At 34.1% G+C, this 17,119-nt stretch overlaps 3 protein-coding genes across 5 annotated transcripts; 2 read left to right on the plus strand and 1 right to left on the minus strand.

The window, feature by feature from the left end:
* Positions 1 to 409: 409 nt before the first annotated feature.
* On the plus strand, positions 410 to 6,014 carry SEX4 (dual specificity protein phosphatase (DsPTP1) family protein). Its single transcript, XM_011096176.3, has 14 exons — positions 410 to 576; positions 698 to 767; positions 895 to 945; positions 1,495 to 1,594; positions 1,812 to 1,888; positions 1,978 to 2,054; positions 2,208 to 2,288; positions 2,383 to 2,515; positions 3,199 to 3,258; positions 3,645 to 3,701; positions 4,010 to 4,105; positions 4,678 to 4,737; positions 5,072 to 5,179; positions 5,740 to 6,014. The coding sequence occupies exons 1-14, from the start codon at positions 551 to 553 to the stop codon at positions 5,869 to 5,871; spliced, it is 1,128 nt and encodes a 375-aa protein (XP_011094478.1). The 5' UTR covers positions 410 to 550; the 3' UTR covers positions 5,872 to 6,014.
* Positions 6,015 to 7,222: 1,208 nt separating this feature from the next.
* LOC105174167 (TLDc domain protein) lies at positions 7,223 to 8,626 on the minus strand. The gene is made up of 2 exons (XM_011096175.3): positions 8,277 to 8,626; positions 7,223 to 8,075 (listed from the first exon to the last, which is right to left on the minus strand). Exons 1-2 carry the CDS (start codon positions 8,467 to 8,469, stop codon positions 7,552 to 7,554), a joined length of 717 nt encoding a protein of 238 aa, XP_011094477.1. The 5' UTR covers positions 8,470 to 8,626; the 3' UTR covers positions 7,223 to 7,551.
* A 2,534-nt stretch (positions 8,627 to 11,160) lies between these two features.
* Positions 11,161 to 16,436, plus strand: LOC105174166 (DNA binding protein). Of its 3 annotated transcripts, none has more exons than XM_011096171.3 (5): positions 11,161 to 11,272; positions 12,470 to 12,639; positions 13,613 to 14,786; positions 15,774 to 15,895; positions 15,994 to 16,436. In XM_011096171.3, the coding sequence occupies exons 2-5, from the start codon at positions 12,506 to 12,508 to the stop codon at positions 16,100 to 16,102; spliced, it is 1,539 nt and encodes a 512-aa protein (XP_011094473.1). In that variant the 5' UTR covers positions 11,161 to 11,272; positions 12,470 to 12,505; the 3' UTR covers positions 16,103 to 16,436. The 3 variants fall into 3 exon arrangements, with proteins under 3 accessions (XP_011094473.1, XP_020553646.1, XP_011094474.1); XM_020697987.2 differs by lacking the exon at positions 11,161 to 11,272 and adding an exon at positions 11,307 to 11,683; XM_011096172.3 differs by lacking the exon at positions 11,161 to 11,272 and adding an exon at positions 11,706 to 12,258.
* Positions 16,437 to 17,119: the final 683 nt, after the last annotated feature.

A 17,119-nucleotide genomic window follows, 5' to 3' on the forward strand; every position in this document is an offset into this window, starting at 1 on the left:
AGTCGCGAACCGCATTTATTTGATATGGTATGTGGGAATGAGGTCTTGTGTCCGTCTCAAGCCTCTCATTTAGAGGCTAATGATGTAAGTATGCGTTTCATATCGATTACAGACGAGAAGTTTGAGCGACTTATAAATCTCTAGTATTTTTCTTTTGAGTTATACGTTTTGTTAAAACAAATTTGTAAAATTTATATAAAATTAAAATAAATAATACCTCACGTAAAAGAACACCGATCGAATGTCGCTTGCATCAAAATCAGAAAAATATTTCACGGATGAGATGAGATAAGAAAAATCATATAAACAAACATTTTTTTCTTCCTTTTTTCCTGCGATGATAAAACGAGAACGCTCTTTATAAAATGATCTCCAATCCATAATAAGAATAAAAATTTCGAACTAAATCATGTTGATTTCAGCAACACGTGACAGGCAATATAAATAAGATCAAAAATATCTCGTACCATCACAAACTGAACTCACGAGTGAGATATCAGCAAATCTTGGATTTTTTGCTCCACTGAGCGCCCTGCACCCTCTGTTCCAGATGAATTGCCTTCAGAATCTTCCGAGGTTTTTTGTTTTTTCTTTTTTTATTCATAATTATTTCGTAAACATTACTGGGTGCTATCTATTTCTTCTCTGAGTAGATTGTATATTATTATCTTTTGGTGGGTTTTCATTTTCTTGCCAGATCCTCGGCTTTGCCTCTGCAGAGCTTGAAAAGCCAGTCTGGAAAGCTTCCATGCGCTGTAACTTTATTGGTAAAAAAGGGGGAATTCTTTTCTGTTGTTGTAACGGTCAATGCCGATCTTGTTGAAAAAAAAAAACAGTTAATGCTGATGCGTGTGATTTACCTGTAATGTTTCTTTTCTGATCGTTTTGATTCAGGGAATGGTAAAAGGCAATGATTTACCTCAAACCCGCATCGTTGTTGCTAAGGTAAGATCTGTGGCATTTTGCGGAAATGGAACTTTTTGTGAGTGATTTTACTTTGTGGGATTTGCTCCTTTGTGGAAATGATATGGTTGGATTCTGTGTTCATTGATTTTCGTTTTTCTGTTCTTTGGTGAGGTGTGTTTGGTTTGAGTAAGTTCCAGGAGTATTGGAAAATGATGTGTTTGATTGAATCTTTTTTGCCTCTTTTTTTTTTCCTGTTTGTAAGCACATCTGAAATCTGCTTTGTTCCGTACTCAATTAGTTTGAAAGTGTTTCACTTTTTTAGCTGAATAGTTCTGTTTTGACTTGAAATGATAGCATCCTTTCCTTTCCTTTTTTGTTTTTCTCTTGCTTTTTCCCTTGCTTTTATCGACTTCGATTGAGTTTTGGTCGGCTTAGAAGATTACTGGATTACGATATATCTATTTCTAGTTCTTAGTTTGCATCTTAGAAGATCTTTTGTTATAGTGAGATGCTGCTGTGCTTTTTCCGTCCTGGAAATGTTTACCTGGCTGAATGTTTTTCTTTTTTTCTTGGCGAATAAATTTTTAGGCAGTACCGGGCTCTGCTCCCAGTACGGAAAATGAGACTTCCAAAGCGGAAGAGAAATCTGAAACATACAGTCAAGACATGACGGTAGCTATGGGAGCGGGTACGTGCATCATTTATCTACCAATAGGTTTTTTAACAGGATGTATTTCGTGAGATATTGGTGCTTCGAAGGTGGCGTAGTATCTATAATTGTATCATGCACTTTAGCCTACTTATCAATTGTTGTGTTAACAAATGTTCTCGAGACTTTTTGCTTATTGTTCTTTTTACAATCATGATTTGGCTGACTGTACCTCTTTAATTGTACTTGGACGTAGTCTTAACATATCGGCATGAACTTGGAATGAACTACAACTTCATTCTTCCGGACTTGATTGTCGGTTCATGCCTACAGGTGATAAGCATTCGCAATCCTAAATTCCTAATGTAGGAAAAGTTGTATATTCTTACTGTCTACTAAATTTTTACTTGGACTTGCGACAGACTCCGGCTGATGTCGACAAGCTTCGTGATATTGGAGTGAAAACTATATTTTGCTTGCAACAAGATTCAGATCTTGAGTATCCAAATACTTTGGTTTTAATAACTTGTTTTCATTTAAATCTGCTTGAATCCATTGATTTTTCAGCCAGCTATTCTGCTATGTACCTGGTAGGCTCATGGGGTGGAGAATGCAATGAACTTTGTTTTGGTCCTTAAACACAGTTCTTTAGATATTTTGGGGTTGATATTGCTGCCATTCGACAATATGCCAACAGCTCTGGCGACATTCAACACCTCCGAGCCGAAATTAGGTTGGTGACAGAGATTTTTCAGCTACTGCTTTTCTGCAAATTCTTCATCCATATCCTTCCTACCAAATGTAGCATTAATGTATTTCTGAAGCAGGGATTTTGATGCATTTGATCTGAGAATGCGGCTTCCGGCAGTGGTAAGTAAACTGTACAAGGCCATTAACCGGAATGGAGGTGTGACCTATATACATTGCACCGCCGGTCTTGGAAGAGCTCCAGCAACTGCAGTATGCATTTCAAACCTTTAGATTTTCTTGTTCTCTTTTCCTTATTTATTGAATTTTCTTTCATGTGATCTTTTTTCTCTATTTGGTATAGAACACATTCTGCCGTAAAGGCCATTGCACACTGGATTGATAATTTCTGTTCATGCATGAACTGTGCTGGAGTTACATTTAAATCAAAAGGCTTCTCCTATGTGCATAAATTATTTAAAAGAAGTAAAGAATTTAACATCAAACTATGTATTCATGTTGCCGAGTATAAATACATACAACTTAAGTATGATTTGATACATATATTATAAATTTCAACATAAATACATTTTATCTAATTTTTCATGGCAAAAATTGATTATGTACTATTATATTTTACTTATCTATTTACTAAACCTCAACAACAGTATATCCATATATATATATATATATGTACATATGTGCATATACAATGATAACCAATCCAAAATGCAACTTGTTGATGATCGATATGGAGTAATTTGAACTTTTAATCCATGAGAATGATAATGTTGAGTTGTTTTTATGACCAAATCTTGACAGGATAACGGCATGTAAGAGCCTTAAGAGATCGTAATCATGTAGAGAATACTTTGGTGTTTAAGTGTATTGCTTAATATATGTTGCGGTACAACTTTTACAGCAAGAATGTAACTAAGTGGTGTTCCAAATTGTAGCTTGCATACATGTTTTGGGTTCAAGGCTATAAGCTCAGCGAAGCACATAAACTGCTCATGGTAATTCTTTCTTATGCTGTTTCCGTCTACTTTAGTTGATGTTACATTTTCTGTTTTCTAGCAAAGCATTTTGTTCACTTCTACCTCCTAAATTTTTGGTTTTTGCATAGTTAAGTTCTCTAACTTCATTAACTGCGCTTACAATTCCTTATTCTTACAAGCGATAAGTTTCTTGTTATGTCCAACGGATTTTTTCAAGATCAATAACTATCTCAGGCGTCTTTGTTTCCAATTTGTTACTATCCGAAAGACAATAAATGAATGTTTGCCAATGTCTATTGACAGTTCAATGTATCTTTATTTATCTTACACAAGTAAAAAATACAAAACCAAACATATAAAACACTCTAAAAACACAAACTTATCTTTATTCTGTCTGTTTGCAGAGCAAGCGGTCATGCTTTCCAAAGTTAGATGCTATAAAAAGCGCAACTGCTGATATTGTGAGTACTCGTTTCTCTCGTCCACTAATGGTATTCTACTACTGTTCAAAGAAGAAACAAGTGGTTTTGTTTTAACAACGGCAAGTGAAATTTAGCATGATAGCTCTTGTAGCTTCTCCTTGCCTGCTCTATTTCCTTCTTCTCCTAATGCAACTAGGCACTGTTTGTTCATGATTTACCTGTGATATCACACTCGGGACTACCGTGCTAACCTTAAGCATCTGTTTGGTGTTTTAACATTTGCAAAAGCATCTGGAAAGTACTAAACCTCTTTGTAATTCTTTGATGAAGTTTCCTTCTTTTTAAAGCTTACAGGCCTTAAGAAGAAACCTGTGACATTCAAATGGCGAGGTGTTGATTGTTCTACAGTAGAAATTTCTGGACTGGACGTCGGATGGGGTCAGGTAATAATCTTCTCTCGAATCTGGATAGTCGAGAAACCTGGTTTTCCAATGTTGATCCTGGAAACTCTGAGAGTTGATATTTCCTGATTTTTACCCTACTTGATAGATATATCAATTTTTTGCTGTTGGGAAATGATAAGTTGGCTGATCTTTTCACTTGGGACAATGTGCATTTTGTAATGACTGAAGATTTAGAGCTATGTCTAGGATGAAGCCCCTAGATTTTGTGTTTGAGATACGTAAAAAAAGAAAAGAAACCCTTATGCTACATTTGGATGAAAGGATCTGGAAAAAAGATTTCAAATGACTGCATACTGTAGGGATTGAAATTCATTACAATGCCTTAAAATATAGTTCAAAATACGAGTTCAAGGATTTAAAATGCTTTGCAACATGTAGCTACCCAAACAAGGTTAAAGGATTTGACATCCTTAGTTTTAAATCCTTCAATGCAGACAACAACTTTATGTATGCTTGGAATGCTTTAACTTCGTAATTTCCACGTTAGTTATTTTCAGGCGCCTTTTGAGTATTGTATTTGCTAAATCATGTGCCCTGTAAATTCTTAACAGAGAATACCTTTGTCATATGACAAAGATCAAGGATTTTGGTTTCTTCACCGAGAATTGCCGGTAAGTGTATTTATCCTCGTTTCAGGTTTGGAGAACCACATCATGCAACATAGTTTACTTCCGAAAAGCCCACAAACAAGTTGAAATCATTTTATGATCACAATGTCTTTTTTCTGTTTGTTTGATATTGTTTATTACATAACGATTTTATCTGCTAATACCCTCAAATGACTTCAAATATGTAATTTTGTCTTATTTGAATTGATCGGACTCGTATGCATCTCTGAGAAGGGTTGTTTGGTGGCCTAACTTTCGAGTTAGATTCTTCAAGACTATGTTTCTTCTACCAACGTGAACTGGAGATTTATAATTGCTACCTCTTGTTCTTGTACAGGAAGGACAGTATGAGTACAAGTACATTGTGGACGGCAAATGGGTCTGCAATGAATACGAACTCATCACGGGTCCGAACAAAGATGGCCATGTCAACAACTACGTAAAGGTACATCTTCCCTTAATATTTTCTCGTTCCTATTTGTATTAAGAAGAATTACCGTGACATTCCCTGTATTTTAGGCATATTATGAAAAAGCCTCTTTACTTTGAAAAATTACACTAGACCCCCTGCAATTTTCTTTTATCTCAAGGATTTGACCAATGGAAACATGCGCGGAGGTATTGATTGTGTAATTTTTCAAGTTGAGGTGTTCTTTTGTAATATGTCCAAACTTCAGGGATGGTTGTGGAATTATCCTTTCACGCGAGGTGCATTTACTATGTTGCGCCTTCTCTTGGAAGACGATATTTTTAAAGGCAAAATGAAAATATACAGTGTCTTTCAAAGAATGTGATGACTCTTTTCTATTATTTGACAACGAATATATTTGTTCTTTCTTCAAACAATTCTATCATTGGCTTCTCAAGCTTTTAGGTTCGTAATCACCGGTCCGGTAGCTCTACTGCACAACCCTATCATAACCAGAGCGTCCTTAAATTGGTAACGACAATGGAAGATTTACCCCAGTTTTTCACAGCTAGCTTTGGTTGTCCATTTCCATGCAGGTTATCGACGATGACCCTAGCAGCATCAGTGCTGCAATTTGGACAAGATTAATAGGCGACGACCCTGATCTTTCGACCAACGAACGCCTCATAATTACACAGTTTCTGGAGGCATGTCCGGACGAGGATTAGTTGTGTGGGAATGAGTTTTTCTTGTCATTATAGATATAAAGTTGTATAGGCATGTTTAGGCCAGAATACAGGCACCTGTATTATAAGCAATAAAGAACACATGCTTCTTATTAATTAATAAAGGTGATTATATAGATCGAAAATTTTTTACCTTCTTTTTAAATTATTGTATCATGGAGCTATATTTTATGGAATATTGACCCGGAATATTTATTATCATCTTAAGTACGTTAAAGATAATGAATTTAAAAAAGTTTTTTTCTTCGAAACTAAATAAATTAACCAAACAAAACTAAAATGTTGTTCAATCTTTCGACGGTGATGTGTAGAATAGATGATGTGGACGATGATTAGGTGTTGTGATGAATAGTGTGGGAGTAAGCTCATGTATTTCAAGTTTTTCAAAAATAGAATATGGTATCAAATTAATGTTAACACCTAGATCACATAGAACTTTATGAAAATCAATATTTCCTACGGTACAAGGAATAGAAAAATTCTCTGGATCCTTGAGCTTGAGTGGTAGCTTGTTTTGGAGAATCACCGAACATTTTTCATCAAGCTTCGTTGTTTCACCTCCTTCCCACTTTCTATTGTTTGAAATCACCACCTTCAAGAATTGTGTGTAGCATAATATCTGCAAAAGTGCATCAATTAGAGGAATATTGACATGAAGTTTTTTAGGGTAAATGTTATACTTAGCCCCTTAAGTTTTCATTTAGAATCAATTTAGTCCCTCAAGTTCATTTTTTGACTTTAGCATTCTTAAAATTTAATTTTTGTTTCAGATTGGTCCCTCAAACCATTTTTCTGTGAAAAATGGCCTGGAAATAGATTTTATGGAGGGCAAAATGGTTAATTTAAATTTTATTTTCTCACTTTAGTCTCTTAGGTTTATAAATAGTTCAAATTAGTCCTTTCTTAGTGTCCACGTGTTGAAATTATCATCACATAATAAAATTTTCCATGTTCTTCACTCAACGCGTTGATTTATTGAACTTTTATGAAAAGCTTGGACGTTTTCTTATTTGTTGGCACTAGCATGAACTCCGTGCTATGCACGAAAATTTATAAATCCAATAATCTTTTTGTAAATTCTAAATTACATAATGCTATATATATCATATTTTAATGACAGTCTTGCTATATACAATATTTCAAACCTATTTATATGAAATACGTTTTCACACGCTAATGTATGCCAGAAGGTATATCTTCATCTTTTATAATAAGTCGGTAATAAATCAATCGGGAGGAAACATGGATTTTCATTCAATTTCTTTTATTAATATCAACAAGTTCAGTGAATCTTGACTAACGAAGTGATCCATTTGTTAAACATAAACAAATGTCAAGGGTACAAAAATATAATTTTCCAAACCATAAAAGGTATACAGTTACACTAAACCTCAAAAAAGCTCAGGTTATCGCTTATACGATATTGTTCACAATGTTGAGCTAAAAACCAGACCATGTCAGCTAGTAGCTACAGCTCATACCGAACATTTAACAGCAATAGAAAACTTCCTCAATCACATCAAATAGCATTCCTTTGCCTATTGTCTTCCACCTGAAACTTGCACTAAGAACTGACCTTTCTTCTCATTCACATATGAAGCCTGCTTACAAGGCCAAAACTTAGACACCCATTCTAAAAATAGCACAAGTTTTCATCATAACTCAATACAAGCTTGCAATTTGAGGACTACAAAAGACCACAACTTCATCAAGAGTGGCCTTTGACTCATCCCCAAACACAGACTCCTTCCCATCAGGCCTTTTAGCATAAGACAGCCCCAGCCTAGACTTAGCTTGCCTCAAGTCACCAACCCCTGAATTTGTATCTGGCCCTGCAAATCCCCCCATCACCGGCGCCAACGGCGGCCCAATCAGCAACCCATCGGCCCCAAACTGCGGCCCCCCACGTGCATAGTCGAAGAGTGCTGCACCACTCCCCCCTACTTTCGGCAAGACTATAGGGCCGTTTTCGTTGTCATCGTCTGGCCAGTAGAAGAGGAACGCATCAAACGTGTCGTAGTAGTCGTCCGTGCTTCTGTAGCCCTCCGGGTTGAACGCACCAAATTTGAGGGACTTGTTTGTGTAGCCAATTATGACACATGGTCCCTTGAAGTCACATTTGTTGTGGAAATCTGTGGCTGAGAATCCATCTGTACTCGCCTTATAGCAACACTTGAGTTCCCTGCCTGATCAAGATCATCAAGAAATAAGGATCATCATGCATTTTTTAGCTCCTACTCGTACTCCAAACAGGACCCAAGATCCGCCCGGCCGCCTCTAATTTTGCAACGGGCGGCAGGTGTCACCGTATTCAGACCTAATCTCAGAGGGTGTCAACGTAGTTCAATGGAAACTGCAAACCAATGAAAATGAAGAGAATGTTGTACCTTGCAAGAAGGTTTTGCCAACAAGAGAAGGAGGAAATGGGAGATCGATATCGTCGTAATACTGATTATTAGAAGTATCTGGCTGTGTGCTTCTGCTTCTTCCAAAATCCCAATTGAATAAGCTCTGTGGAGATGAATTCTTCTTCTTCCAACCACATGAAAGTGCAGAATTTGAGAGAGATAAGCACTTCATGTTCTCAGTTTATTTTAAGCCAGAAGCCAAGAGCTGTCCCTTCACTTTTTTCTTCTACACATTCATCTTTCATGACTCTCTGTGTGTGATGGGAGTTTGTTGGGTGGATGGTATTTGTCTAACTTCTTTTCCTCATGGGTGGTGAGAAATGAGGTGCAAGAACGAACTGATATAGGGTTCTTTCGATAAATTACAAGGAGGTTTTCCGCAGTTTGTTTTAATTATAAATACTTTTTCGATACTTGAAAAATTATAAATACATTTTTCTTAAATTATAAATACTCTAATAAATACTCTCGTACGATGAGCTGTCATGAGGGGTATTTGTTAGGGCATTTATAATTCAAAAAAGTATTTGTAATTTTTCAAACAATAAAAGGTATTTGTAATAATGACAAACATCGGATGAGCCTGTTGTAATTTACCCTTAAATTAAATTGAATAAATCAAAATTTTGCAACACGAAATTTTGATACACTAGGTATTTTGCACATTGGGCAAAAATACCCCTCATTCCTTGACAATTATAGTATTTTGCATATTAAATTATTTTCTAGTTAAATTTTTTAATAAATGAAGAATTTATATTAGAAGTGGAATATGAATTAATATATATAGTAGATACACAACAACTCATATATGCTTTTCAAAAGAAATTAAAAAATATATATGCTTAATAAAAAATTTAATAAATTTAAAAAAATAAATATATATTTCATCATATTTTTTAAAGAAAATATATAAAAAATCAATATGTAATTGCTTATTTTTATCTAAAAGAATAAATAGTTAATAACTTAATTTTATAACTAAATTTATAAAAACATTTTATGATTTTTTGTGTAGTTATTATACTCATTCATTACTTAACTTTGAACCTGTAGAATATAATACAATTCGACTATTTAATTCACTGATTATATTTTAATTAAACACGAAATGTGAAATTATTTGAAAAAAGAAATTTTTTGAACTAAATATACAAATATATAAGATAAGGGCAATATTGTCCACAAATTTAATTTTAGGGGTTCAGTGTTATATTTGTTAGTTTAGGGGGTAAATTGAAAATAATTAGGGGGACAAAGTGTATTTTATCCTAAACTAAATAAAAGAATTGAAAAGCTATTTAATGGGCAAAATATGTTATTAGAAATTAAATTCTAACACAACCAAGATTGAGTTCTATTTGAGCAAAAACTAATTAACAAATATACAGAAATTAAATACCAAGATTATATGCATTTAAAATTAATATATTTCATTACTTTTCTCCAATTTTTATTTCCTTTTCTTTTTATTTAATTAAATAAATACAATTTAAATTACGCATACACATCAAGTGTGCTTTGTTTGCTAGTACTATTAATTAGTGGGATCACTTAGAGAAATTAACTTGATATGGATTATGTAAATGTATGAAATACTCTTATTTTTCTCTACATAAATATATTTCATAAACCTATAAGTATATTTTCATTTAAAAGATATTAACCATCCATTAGTTTCTATTATTATTTTTTAAATATTTGTTTATAAATTTATTTTTTTACAAATATATAATATATATATTTTTAATTTAACGCACGCATCAAGTATGCCCAACTGGCCACTCTTCCCTACTCACTCAGTAATAAAGAAAGGGATAATTATACTTCTCTCTTCTCAGATTTGGTGTAATTACACGTAAACTCTCTATGATTTCAACAATTCCATGTAGCATCTATGAGATTTACTTCCATCTAACAAATAAATTCTCCTGTAAGACAAAATTTATCGAATTTTCTAATATTAAAAAAAAATTCCATATTTACCCTGATAAATTTATTACTGATCTTGCAGGTCAAATAAATCTTTTTAAAATCAAATTACCCTCATACGTCTTCACACGTTAATGCATGTGAGGAGGTATATTTCACCATTACAAAGGTAGTTTAGTCCAAAAAAAATATTTGACCTACAATAAATCAGCAAGAAGTCAATCGAGAGTAAATATCAATTTCCATTCAGTTTTTTCTATTAATATCAGTAAATTTAGTGAATTTTGATTAACAGAGAGACTTATTTGTTAGACGGAAGCAAATTTTAAGGGTGCTAAATATAATTTTTAAAATACAGGGGAACTACGTGCAATTATACTAATCCTTAGGGGTGAGGAGTGTAATTATCCCATAAAGAAAAGATGCATCAATCATATTAAGGGATGATTACACCGTCCTTTTTCAAGATTTAGTGTAATTAAATGTAAAAATTTTATGATTTGTGAAATTATATTTAGCAGTTTTATTGTTTGTTTTCGTCTAATAAATAGATTCATCTGTTAGTAAAATACACAGAATTTGCTGACATCAAACAAAAAAGTTGAATGAAAATCCATATTTACGACTTACAGATTTATTGTAATAAAATCCACCTTATGCGTGTAAGAAGGTCAATCTTATCCTGTTGTTTGGTTAGAAAAAAATTATTTAATCTATAATAAGTCTGTTAGTAAATCAAAAGTAAATATAAATTTCATTCAATCTTTTTGCTGATATCAACAAATTTTTATCTATTTATAATTTAATTTATTTATTAATAAAAATAAATATCGATATAATTGAGATAATTTCATAAATTATGAAAAATTACATGTAATTACAGCAATAAATTGTGTAATTATCCTTAGATTAAATAATAGTTTGAAAATAACTGATAAAGGCCACTTTTCTCTCACACACTCAGTAGGGTTTATATATTATTTATACTCAAAACTCCACATGTTCATTGTCCCAAATTCTCCCGCATAATCCATTCAACCCAGGTAACTTTTATCAAACTTTTCAATTCTCAGTTTTTTTAAATTCCGGCTTCTTTTTCTTTTCGTATATTTTGAAGTTGTGGCTTGGAATTTTGAGCATCGGTTTGACGCATTTCTTGTTCTTTGTATGAGTGATTTTTTTCACGGGTTTGGAGATGCGGCGTGGAATTTGAGCTGGGGTTTAACGCATTTCTTGCTCTTAGTTGTTGTGTTGTTTTTTTAAGAATGGTTGTTTCTTGATTGGTTTCTTCTTTTCGGCTAGTAATGGCAGTAGCTTTTCTTGTTGATTTTAATTTTCATTTTCTGTATGGTTAGTTTAGTAAGAGGGAAGAAAGGTGGCAATGAACGTTGCGGAGAAGAAAAGGAGCAAAAAACATTGAAATTCTTGTTAACTTGATTTGGTCATAAGTTTCTGTTAGTCTATTCTTTTTCTTACTTTCAGTGTTTGTTTGAATTTTTGCTCTTTGTGTATGACTCTTCAGATGTTTTATCAAGTTAGCTAATTGTTGTTTCATTTTCGGATAGTTCTACCTCCATGAATTGTTATTTTCTTGAAAATTTTGTTTATGGGGTTTGAGGTAGGTGCGTATTTTGTCATTGCAGTCTCCACTGATGTGCTTCTGCCACTAAAATTTAGGGTAACTTGTAGTACTTCAAATGTTAATGTGCTTCAAATATAATTTTTTTTCCCAAGACAATGCAGTGCAATTCTCTGTTTATCTGCTCTTATAATTCCGAGTTTGAAAAGTTACTAACGTTTGATTTTCTTTATTCATCGACAAGAATTATTTGGTGATCTTACAAGTCTGCAAAGTGAGTGTTCATTGGATGTATGGAGAAGTTTTGGTCTAATGTAGCAGATCTTTATGGTGGTTGTGGTCTGAATTTTTTGCAAAACTTGAACATTGTGTGACAAAAATATCTGCTATCTGATTGTTGCAATATTTCTCGCAAGGCATCCACAGGAAAAGATTTGGGTTCTTTATCTGGTCAGTAAATACGTAATCTCTTTTTTTCTTTTACATTGCTGCATTTATTAAAATGGCCATTCTGCGATGCTATGACATTTGAGAAAATATTCTGTTTTTTATGTGTGAGAATATGTTTATGTGCATATAAAACGTGCCTGTTTGTGAAGACCCAGAGGCCCCTCACCGGTTAGCTTATGTTGATCTCATATTCTCTTTTTATTTCTTCTAGATTTCCATCATTGGCGCTGCTTTCTATACATAAGTCATGCATGCGATTAAGGGTGGCTATGTTGGACAAGCATTTGCCCTTGCCACCAGCAATGACTCTGGGGGAAGGAAATCGAGGATTAGACGTTCAAAAGAAGAGAGGAAAGCGATGGTTGAATCTTTCATAAAGAAGTAATTTTACAGTTTTACTATACTTTCTCTTCCTTTTTCTTCCCTTACAACTTGTGAGCACTCTGACTATGTAGTCATCATAAGAGCAGAAAATCGAGGAGCAGTTACTATCCAATTATTCCTTTTGCTCCTTTTCTCTTGCCAATTCTCATGTGTTCAGATAAGCAATAAATTAATGTTCCTACTGATTTGAATGCTTTTTGATCCAGTGCCTGTGACACTTTGCTTTCAATGATTTTTCGTAACCAAACTCTTTCAGATAAAAACTGTTTGTCCGGGGATCTGTATGACTCTGTTGGTTCCTGTATTTATAAAATACTTGGTCTTCAAAAAGAATGAGCGATTGCACACCAGAGCTCTGTTTAACCCCTTTCCAGGGAATACTTTAAAATTTAAAGTATGTGGAACTTATTTGATATTTCGTGTTGAATGTTTTGTTCATATATTACATTTAGCCAGTAAGGATCTCATATTAGTGATCAAATATACTATTGTCTTTCCTATTATTTCTAGTATGAACTGGTCGAGATTACAGTAATTTCTGGAAGCAAGCTTCTATTACTTCCAGTAACCTTTTGGAGCAAGTTTCTAATAATTAGTACATTTTGCTTAACTGGGTTATCAATTCTGACGTGCTTCTTCTCTCTATCTCACCTTTTGGATGCCATTATGAAACTAAATGCTATACCTGTGTAGGATAATATATAAATTAAATTAATTGGAAAACGTCAAATACTAGTTCACAGTCTGCTCAAGAAGCTGTGCTTGACCGATGGTTAGATCACCTGTAGCCTGAACTTTTGAAACACGAGTTTATTTACAGAAGAGTTTTTAGCTATACTGCATCTGGTGAGACTTGGGAGACTTGTTCCATTTTTATTGAAACGAGAATCAGGATGATTCCCTTATTCTTTCTCCTATATGCCAATACATTTGCATCTTAATTAGAGATCTTAACTTTGATTGCTTTCAGATATCAGAAATCGAACAATGGGAATTTTCCATCCCTCAACCTTACACATAAAGAAGTTGGTGGTTCTTTCTATACAGTGCGGGAGATTGTTCGAGAGATTATTCAAGAAAATAGAGTATTAGCTCCACCTAAAGTGTCTTTAGAAAAACATGACCATTCTTCATTTCTGGAGCAACATCCACTAGGATCTCTTTCTCTGGAACCTCAAATTGATTTGTCGGATTCAGAGAGAAATCATATGGTGACAAATATTTTACCCAATAAATATCAAATAATGAGTGAAGTGGACATTTCTAGTTCTAGTGTGCAGTTCACTGGATCTTACCCCTCGGAGTTGGATGATAAACAAATAATTGAAGGAGGAAGCAAGGTGGCTGAGAAAGATGGAGGTTCTGATAGAACAACCAAAAATCATAATGAACCTATTAACTATCAAGATACAAGCATGGAAGAGGTTTCAAACTTCAGGGAGCAATTACCTCAACCTAAGATTGACGAGTTTGAGAATGAGAAGATTGTTAATGGCATTGAGATGTCTGAAGAAAACCCGCACTCTGATGAACCACTCATAAAGTATGTTGACTGCCAACACAATAACGACAGTGCTCTCCTATCTGGCCAAGAAGTTAATGGACAGGGGAGTCAGAGGATTGGCAGCGAGCAACATCATATTGAGCATGAGCAAACTGTTGATAAAACCAAAGAATTTGGGCAAAGAATTTATGAGGAGTCTGCAGTCATGGAGTTTCTGGATGGAGAGAAATATGGAGCCCAAGATGTGGAAGCATCACATGCAGTAAAATCTCAAATGAACTCTGATGTTGTTGTCGAGACATTTCCATTAAGACCTGTTCCAAGGACAATACATGACATAAATGGAGAACCTGATAACCTGCACAAGTCAACTGGGAAAATAGCAGATACGGTGATCCAAGATGAAAGAATCTCATATGTCCAGAGCTTTTCTGATCCTATCAATGAGAACGATGAAGAAAAGCTTTCAGATCCAATCGTGGAATTGAATGGCAAATTCAAGGATGAGAAAGTGGTGCTAAATCTTCAAGACTCATCCCTGGAGTGTTCAAAACATTCTACAGCCTCTGAGCCAAGTGTGCTTGATGTAGGTGATGTCACTGACCTTCAATCTAAGGACTCCTTGCCGGATGGAACTAAGGTAAGTTTGTGGGCTAAGGAACTAAAAGTGAAATAGAAGACTATTTCATGTCTAAGACTGCTATTTTATTTTTAATGTTTTTGAAATTTTAACTTTTCCTCTTATATTCTTAATGTTTTTGATTTATTGTGACCTTTCCTCCAGGGGTAAGAGCAGTATCTTTTATTGCAATTCTTCAAGAACAATGCATTAATTTTCAGATTCACTAATTTTTTTCTTCTGATTCACTCTTGGTTATGCAAAAGCATGTCGAACTCTCGGCAGTCTTTGTATGAAATGACTTTCATATAACTCTGAGCAACAAGTCAGATATACTAAGCTGGTTCTATTTGGAAAATATGAAAAACATGACAAAACTTTTCTTTGTAGATGATGATGGAAATAAAGAGCTTGATGTATCTTTTGAGGAATCAACCTGTGTTGTTCTCTCTTTTTTCCCCCCTCTCTCCCCTCAAACAATCCATATCTTTTTGAACTTGGAGACTGATACCCAAAATTGGTTTAAGGGCCTCCTGTTGTTTATATGATAGTAATGAAACCCGAAACGGAAGTAATATAATCAAGTGCATTCTCATTCCTAAGCATTTACAATATTAATATTTGATAGTCAAGGACTCTTCAAGTTTTTCCCCAATACACTTTGTTGTTTATTTAATTTTCATGGGAAAATGAATTCATATATGTTGCTAATAGTTGTTTACAGAAAACTACATGTGAGTAATTTGTTAAAGAGGAGCCTAAGTCTACTTTGTTTCTCTTTTCTAGTATTGTGATCACATTGAAAACTCAATCCAATTAATTCTTTGTTTGGTGCAAATTGTATCATTGAATATATATATATATTACTGGTGAAAGGATTTTTATACCATGAAGTAACTGGAATGGGCAGTCTGTTGTTCTTTGTTTTATTTTAGCATGCATCATGTGGTTGTTGCCTCTTGCTTAAGATAGTCTCTCTTTATAATTTGTATGTCATGTATCCTACAGGCCAGCAGTTCTACTCAACCATTGATATCTGAGGGGCTCAGTGCAGTAGGAAGGAAATCCAGTGATCAAGAAAAGAGCAGTTCACCCAAAGGACCCAATTCCACACTAGACAGAATCAATCTGTAAGCATTCCTCATGGTTCATCTTGGCCACTCTATTGTTCCTAAAGCAAAGCTTTGTCCATCCCTGACAAAACCCCATTTCATGCTTTTGTGGGCAGTGAAACTTGGGAAAGGGCATCAAAGAAATCCACTCAACCTGAAAGCAATCCACTTCTGGCATTAGTGAAGGCGATTATCTCTTCCTTTGTGAAGTTTTGGACCGAGTAAGGTTCTTGCTTTTCTCCTTTTACGTTTTTGCTCATCCCTGTATTTTTGATGAACTTGTTCTGCACGAGTTATAGTTTGCGACCCCATTTTGGTTGGGTTTATATTCTGCAAACGTAAAATTAGAAGATTGACTTTCAATGCGCCAACTGAGAAATAGGACTTGATACGGTATGATTAGAAGTAGAACCTTCTGTATAATGCAATGTAGTATTGCTGAGATGATTGAAGCAGAACCAAGTATTTCGTCTGCGTGATGTTGCAGGTGAACTGTGTTTCATCCATTTCAGAGGATGAATTTGTCGTTGAATTTATGAGTAGAAGGTGTTTTGGTTAAGTTTTATAAGCTCAAAATAAGTTGAATGAGTTTCTTTAATTCTTCAAAATAAGTTGAGATTTTCTTTTTTCCTAGAGAGCTTATATTCACACATAAAAAAAAAAAAAAGAAAATTGAGAGAGAGAGAGAGAGAAGCCCTTGAAAAATACTTTAGATAATGTGTAATTTCTTTTATAACTTTTAATTCAAGGGGAAAAGTATAATTTTCGTATTGTAATTTAGGGGTGATAGTTTTGATTCTGAACGAATTGATTTTCACTATATAGTCTGGTAATTTTGAAATTTTGGCAATTTTCGTGGTTTAGTCTTGTGGCTTTGGAAATTGGGCAATTTTGGTCGAAATTTTGAAATTTAGTCCTGTACCAAACTTACCAAAATTGCCATCTTTCTTAAGTTAGAGGACGAAAATTGCAATTTTCCCCAATTCAAGCAAACAAACACACCCTATTTTGATGTTTTTAGAATATTTATTTTCCAAACCATGCAATTAAACCAGATCTTTAATATTAATGTTATTTTCTTGATAATTCAATCCTTCAACTATCAATTTCTTTCAATTTAATATGTTGAAAGCTCATAGTAGCCAAGGCAATTTTTTGTTCTTGATATATCATAAAGAAGGTCGTTGGATAGTGGAAAAACATTATTGTACTAACAAAGCTTTTCTTGATTTTATAAATGTA

The sequence above is a fragment of the Sesamum indicum genome, linkage group LG4, assembly GCF_026168435.1.
Source record: "Sesamum indicum cultivar Baizhima isolate 11 linkage group LG4, ASM2616843v1, whole genome shotgun sequence".
NCBI lineage: Eukaryota > Viridiplantae > Streptophyta > Magnoliopsida > Lamiales > Pedaliaceae > Sesamum > Sesamum indicum.

Coding starts and splice junctions, on each gene's coding strand:
- SEX4 (XM_011096176.3), top strand. CDS start 551: ATGAATTGCCTTCAGAATCTTCCGAG. Junction 1,889..1,977: donor TTGTCGGTTCATGCCTACAG/GTGATAAGCATT, acceptor GACTTGCGACAG/ACTCCGGCTGATGTCGACAA. Junction 2,516..3,198: donor GAAGAGCTCCAGCAACTGCA/GTATGCATTTCA, acceptor TCCAAATTGTAG/CTTGCATACATGTTTTGGGT.
- LOC105174167 (XM_011096175.3), bottom strand. CDS start 8,469: ATGAAGTGCTTATCTCTCTCAAATTCTGCACTTTCATGTGGTTGGAAG. Junction 8,076..8,276: donor TGGCAAAACCTTCTTGCAAG/GTACAACATTCT, acceptor GATCTTGATCAG/GCAGGGAACTCAAGTGTTGC.
- LOC105174166 (XM_011096171.3), top strand. CDS start 12,506: ATGCATGCGATTAAGGGTGGCTATGTTGGACAAGCATTTGCCCTTGCC. Junction 14,787..15,773: donor CCTTGCCGGATGGAACTAAG/GTAAGTTTGTGG, acceptor TGTATCCTACAG/GCCAGCAGTTCTACTCAACC. Junction 15,896..15,993: donor ACACTAGACAGAATCAATCT/GTAAGCATTCCT, acceptor TTTTGTGGGCAG/TGAAACTTGGGAAAGGGCAT.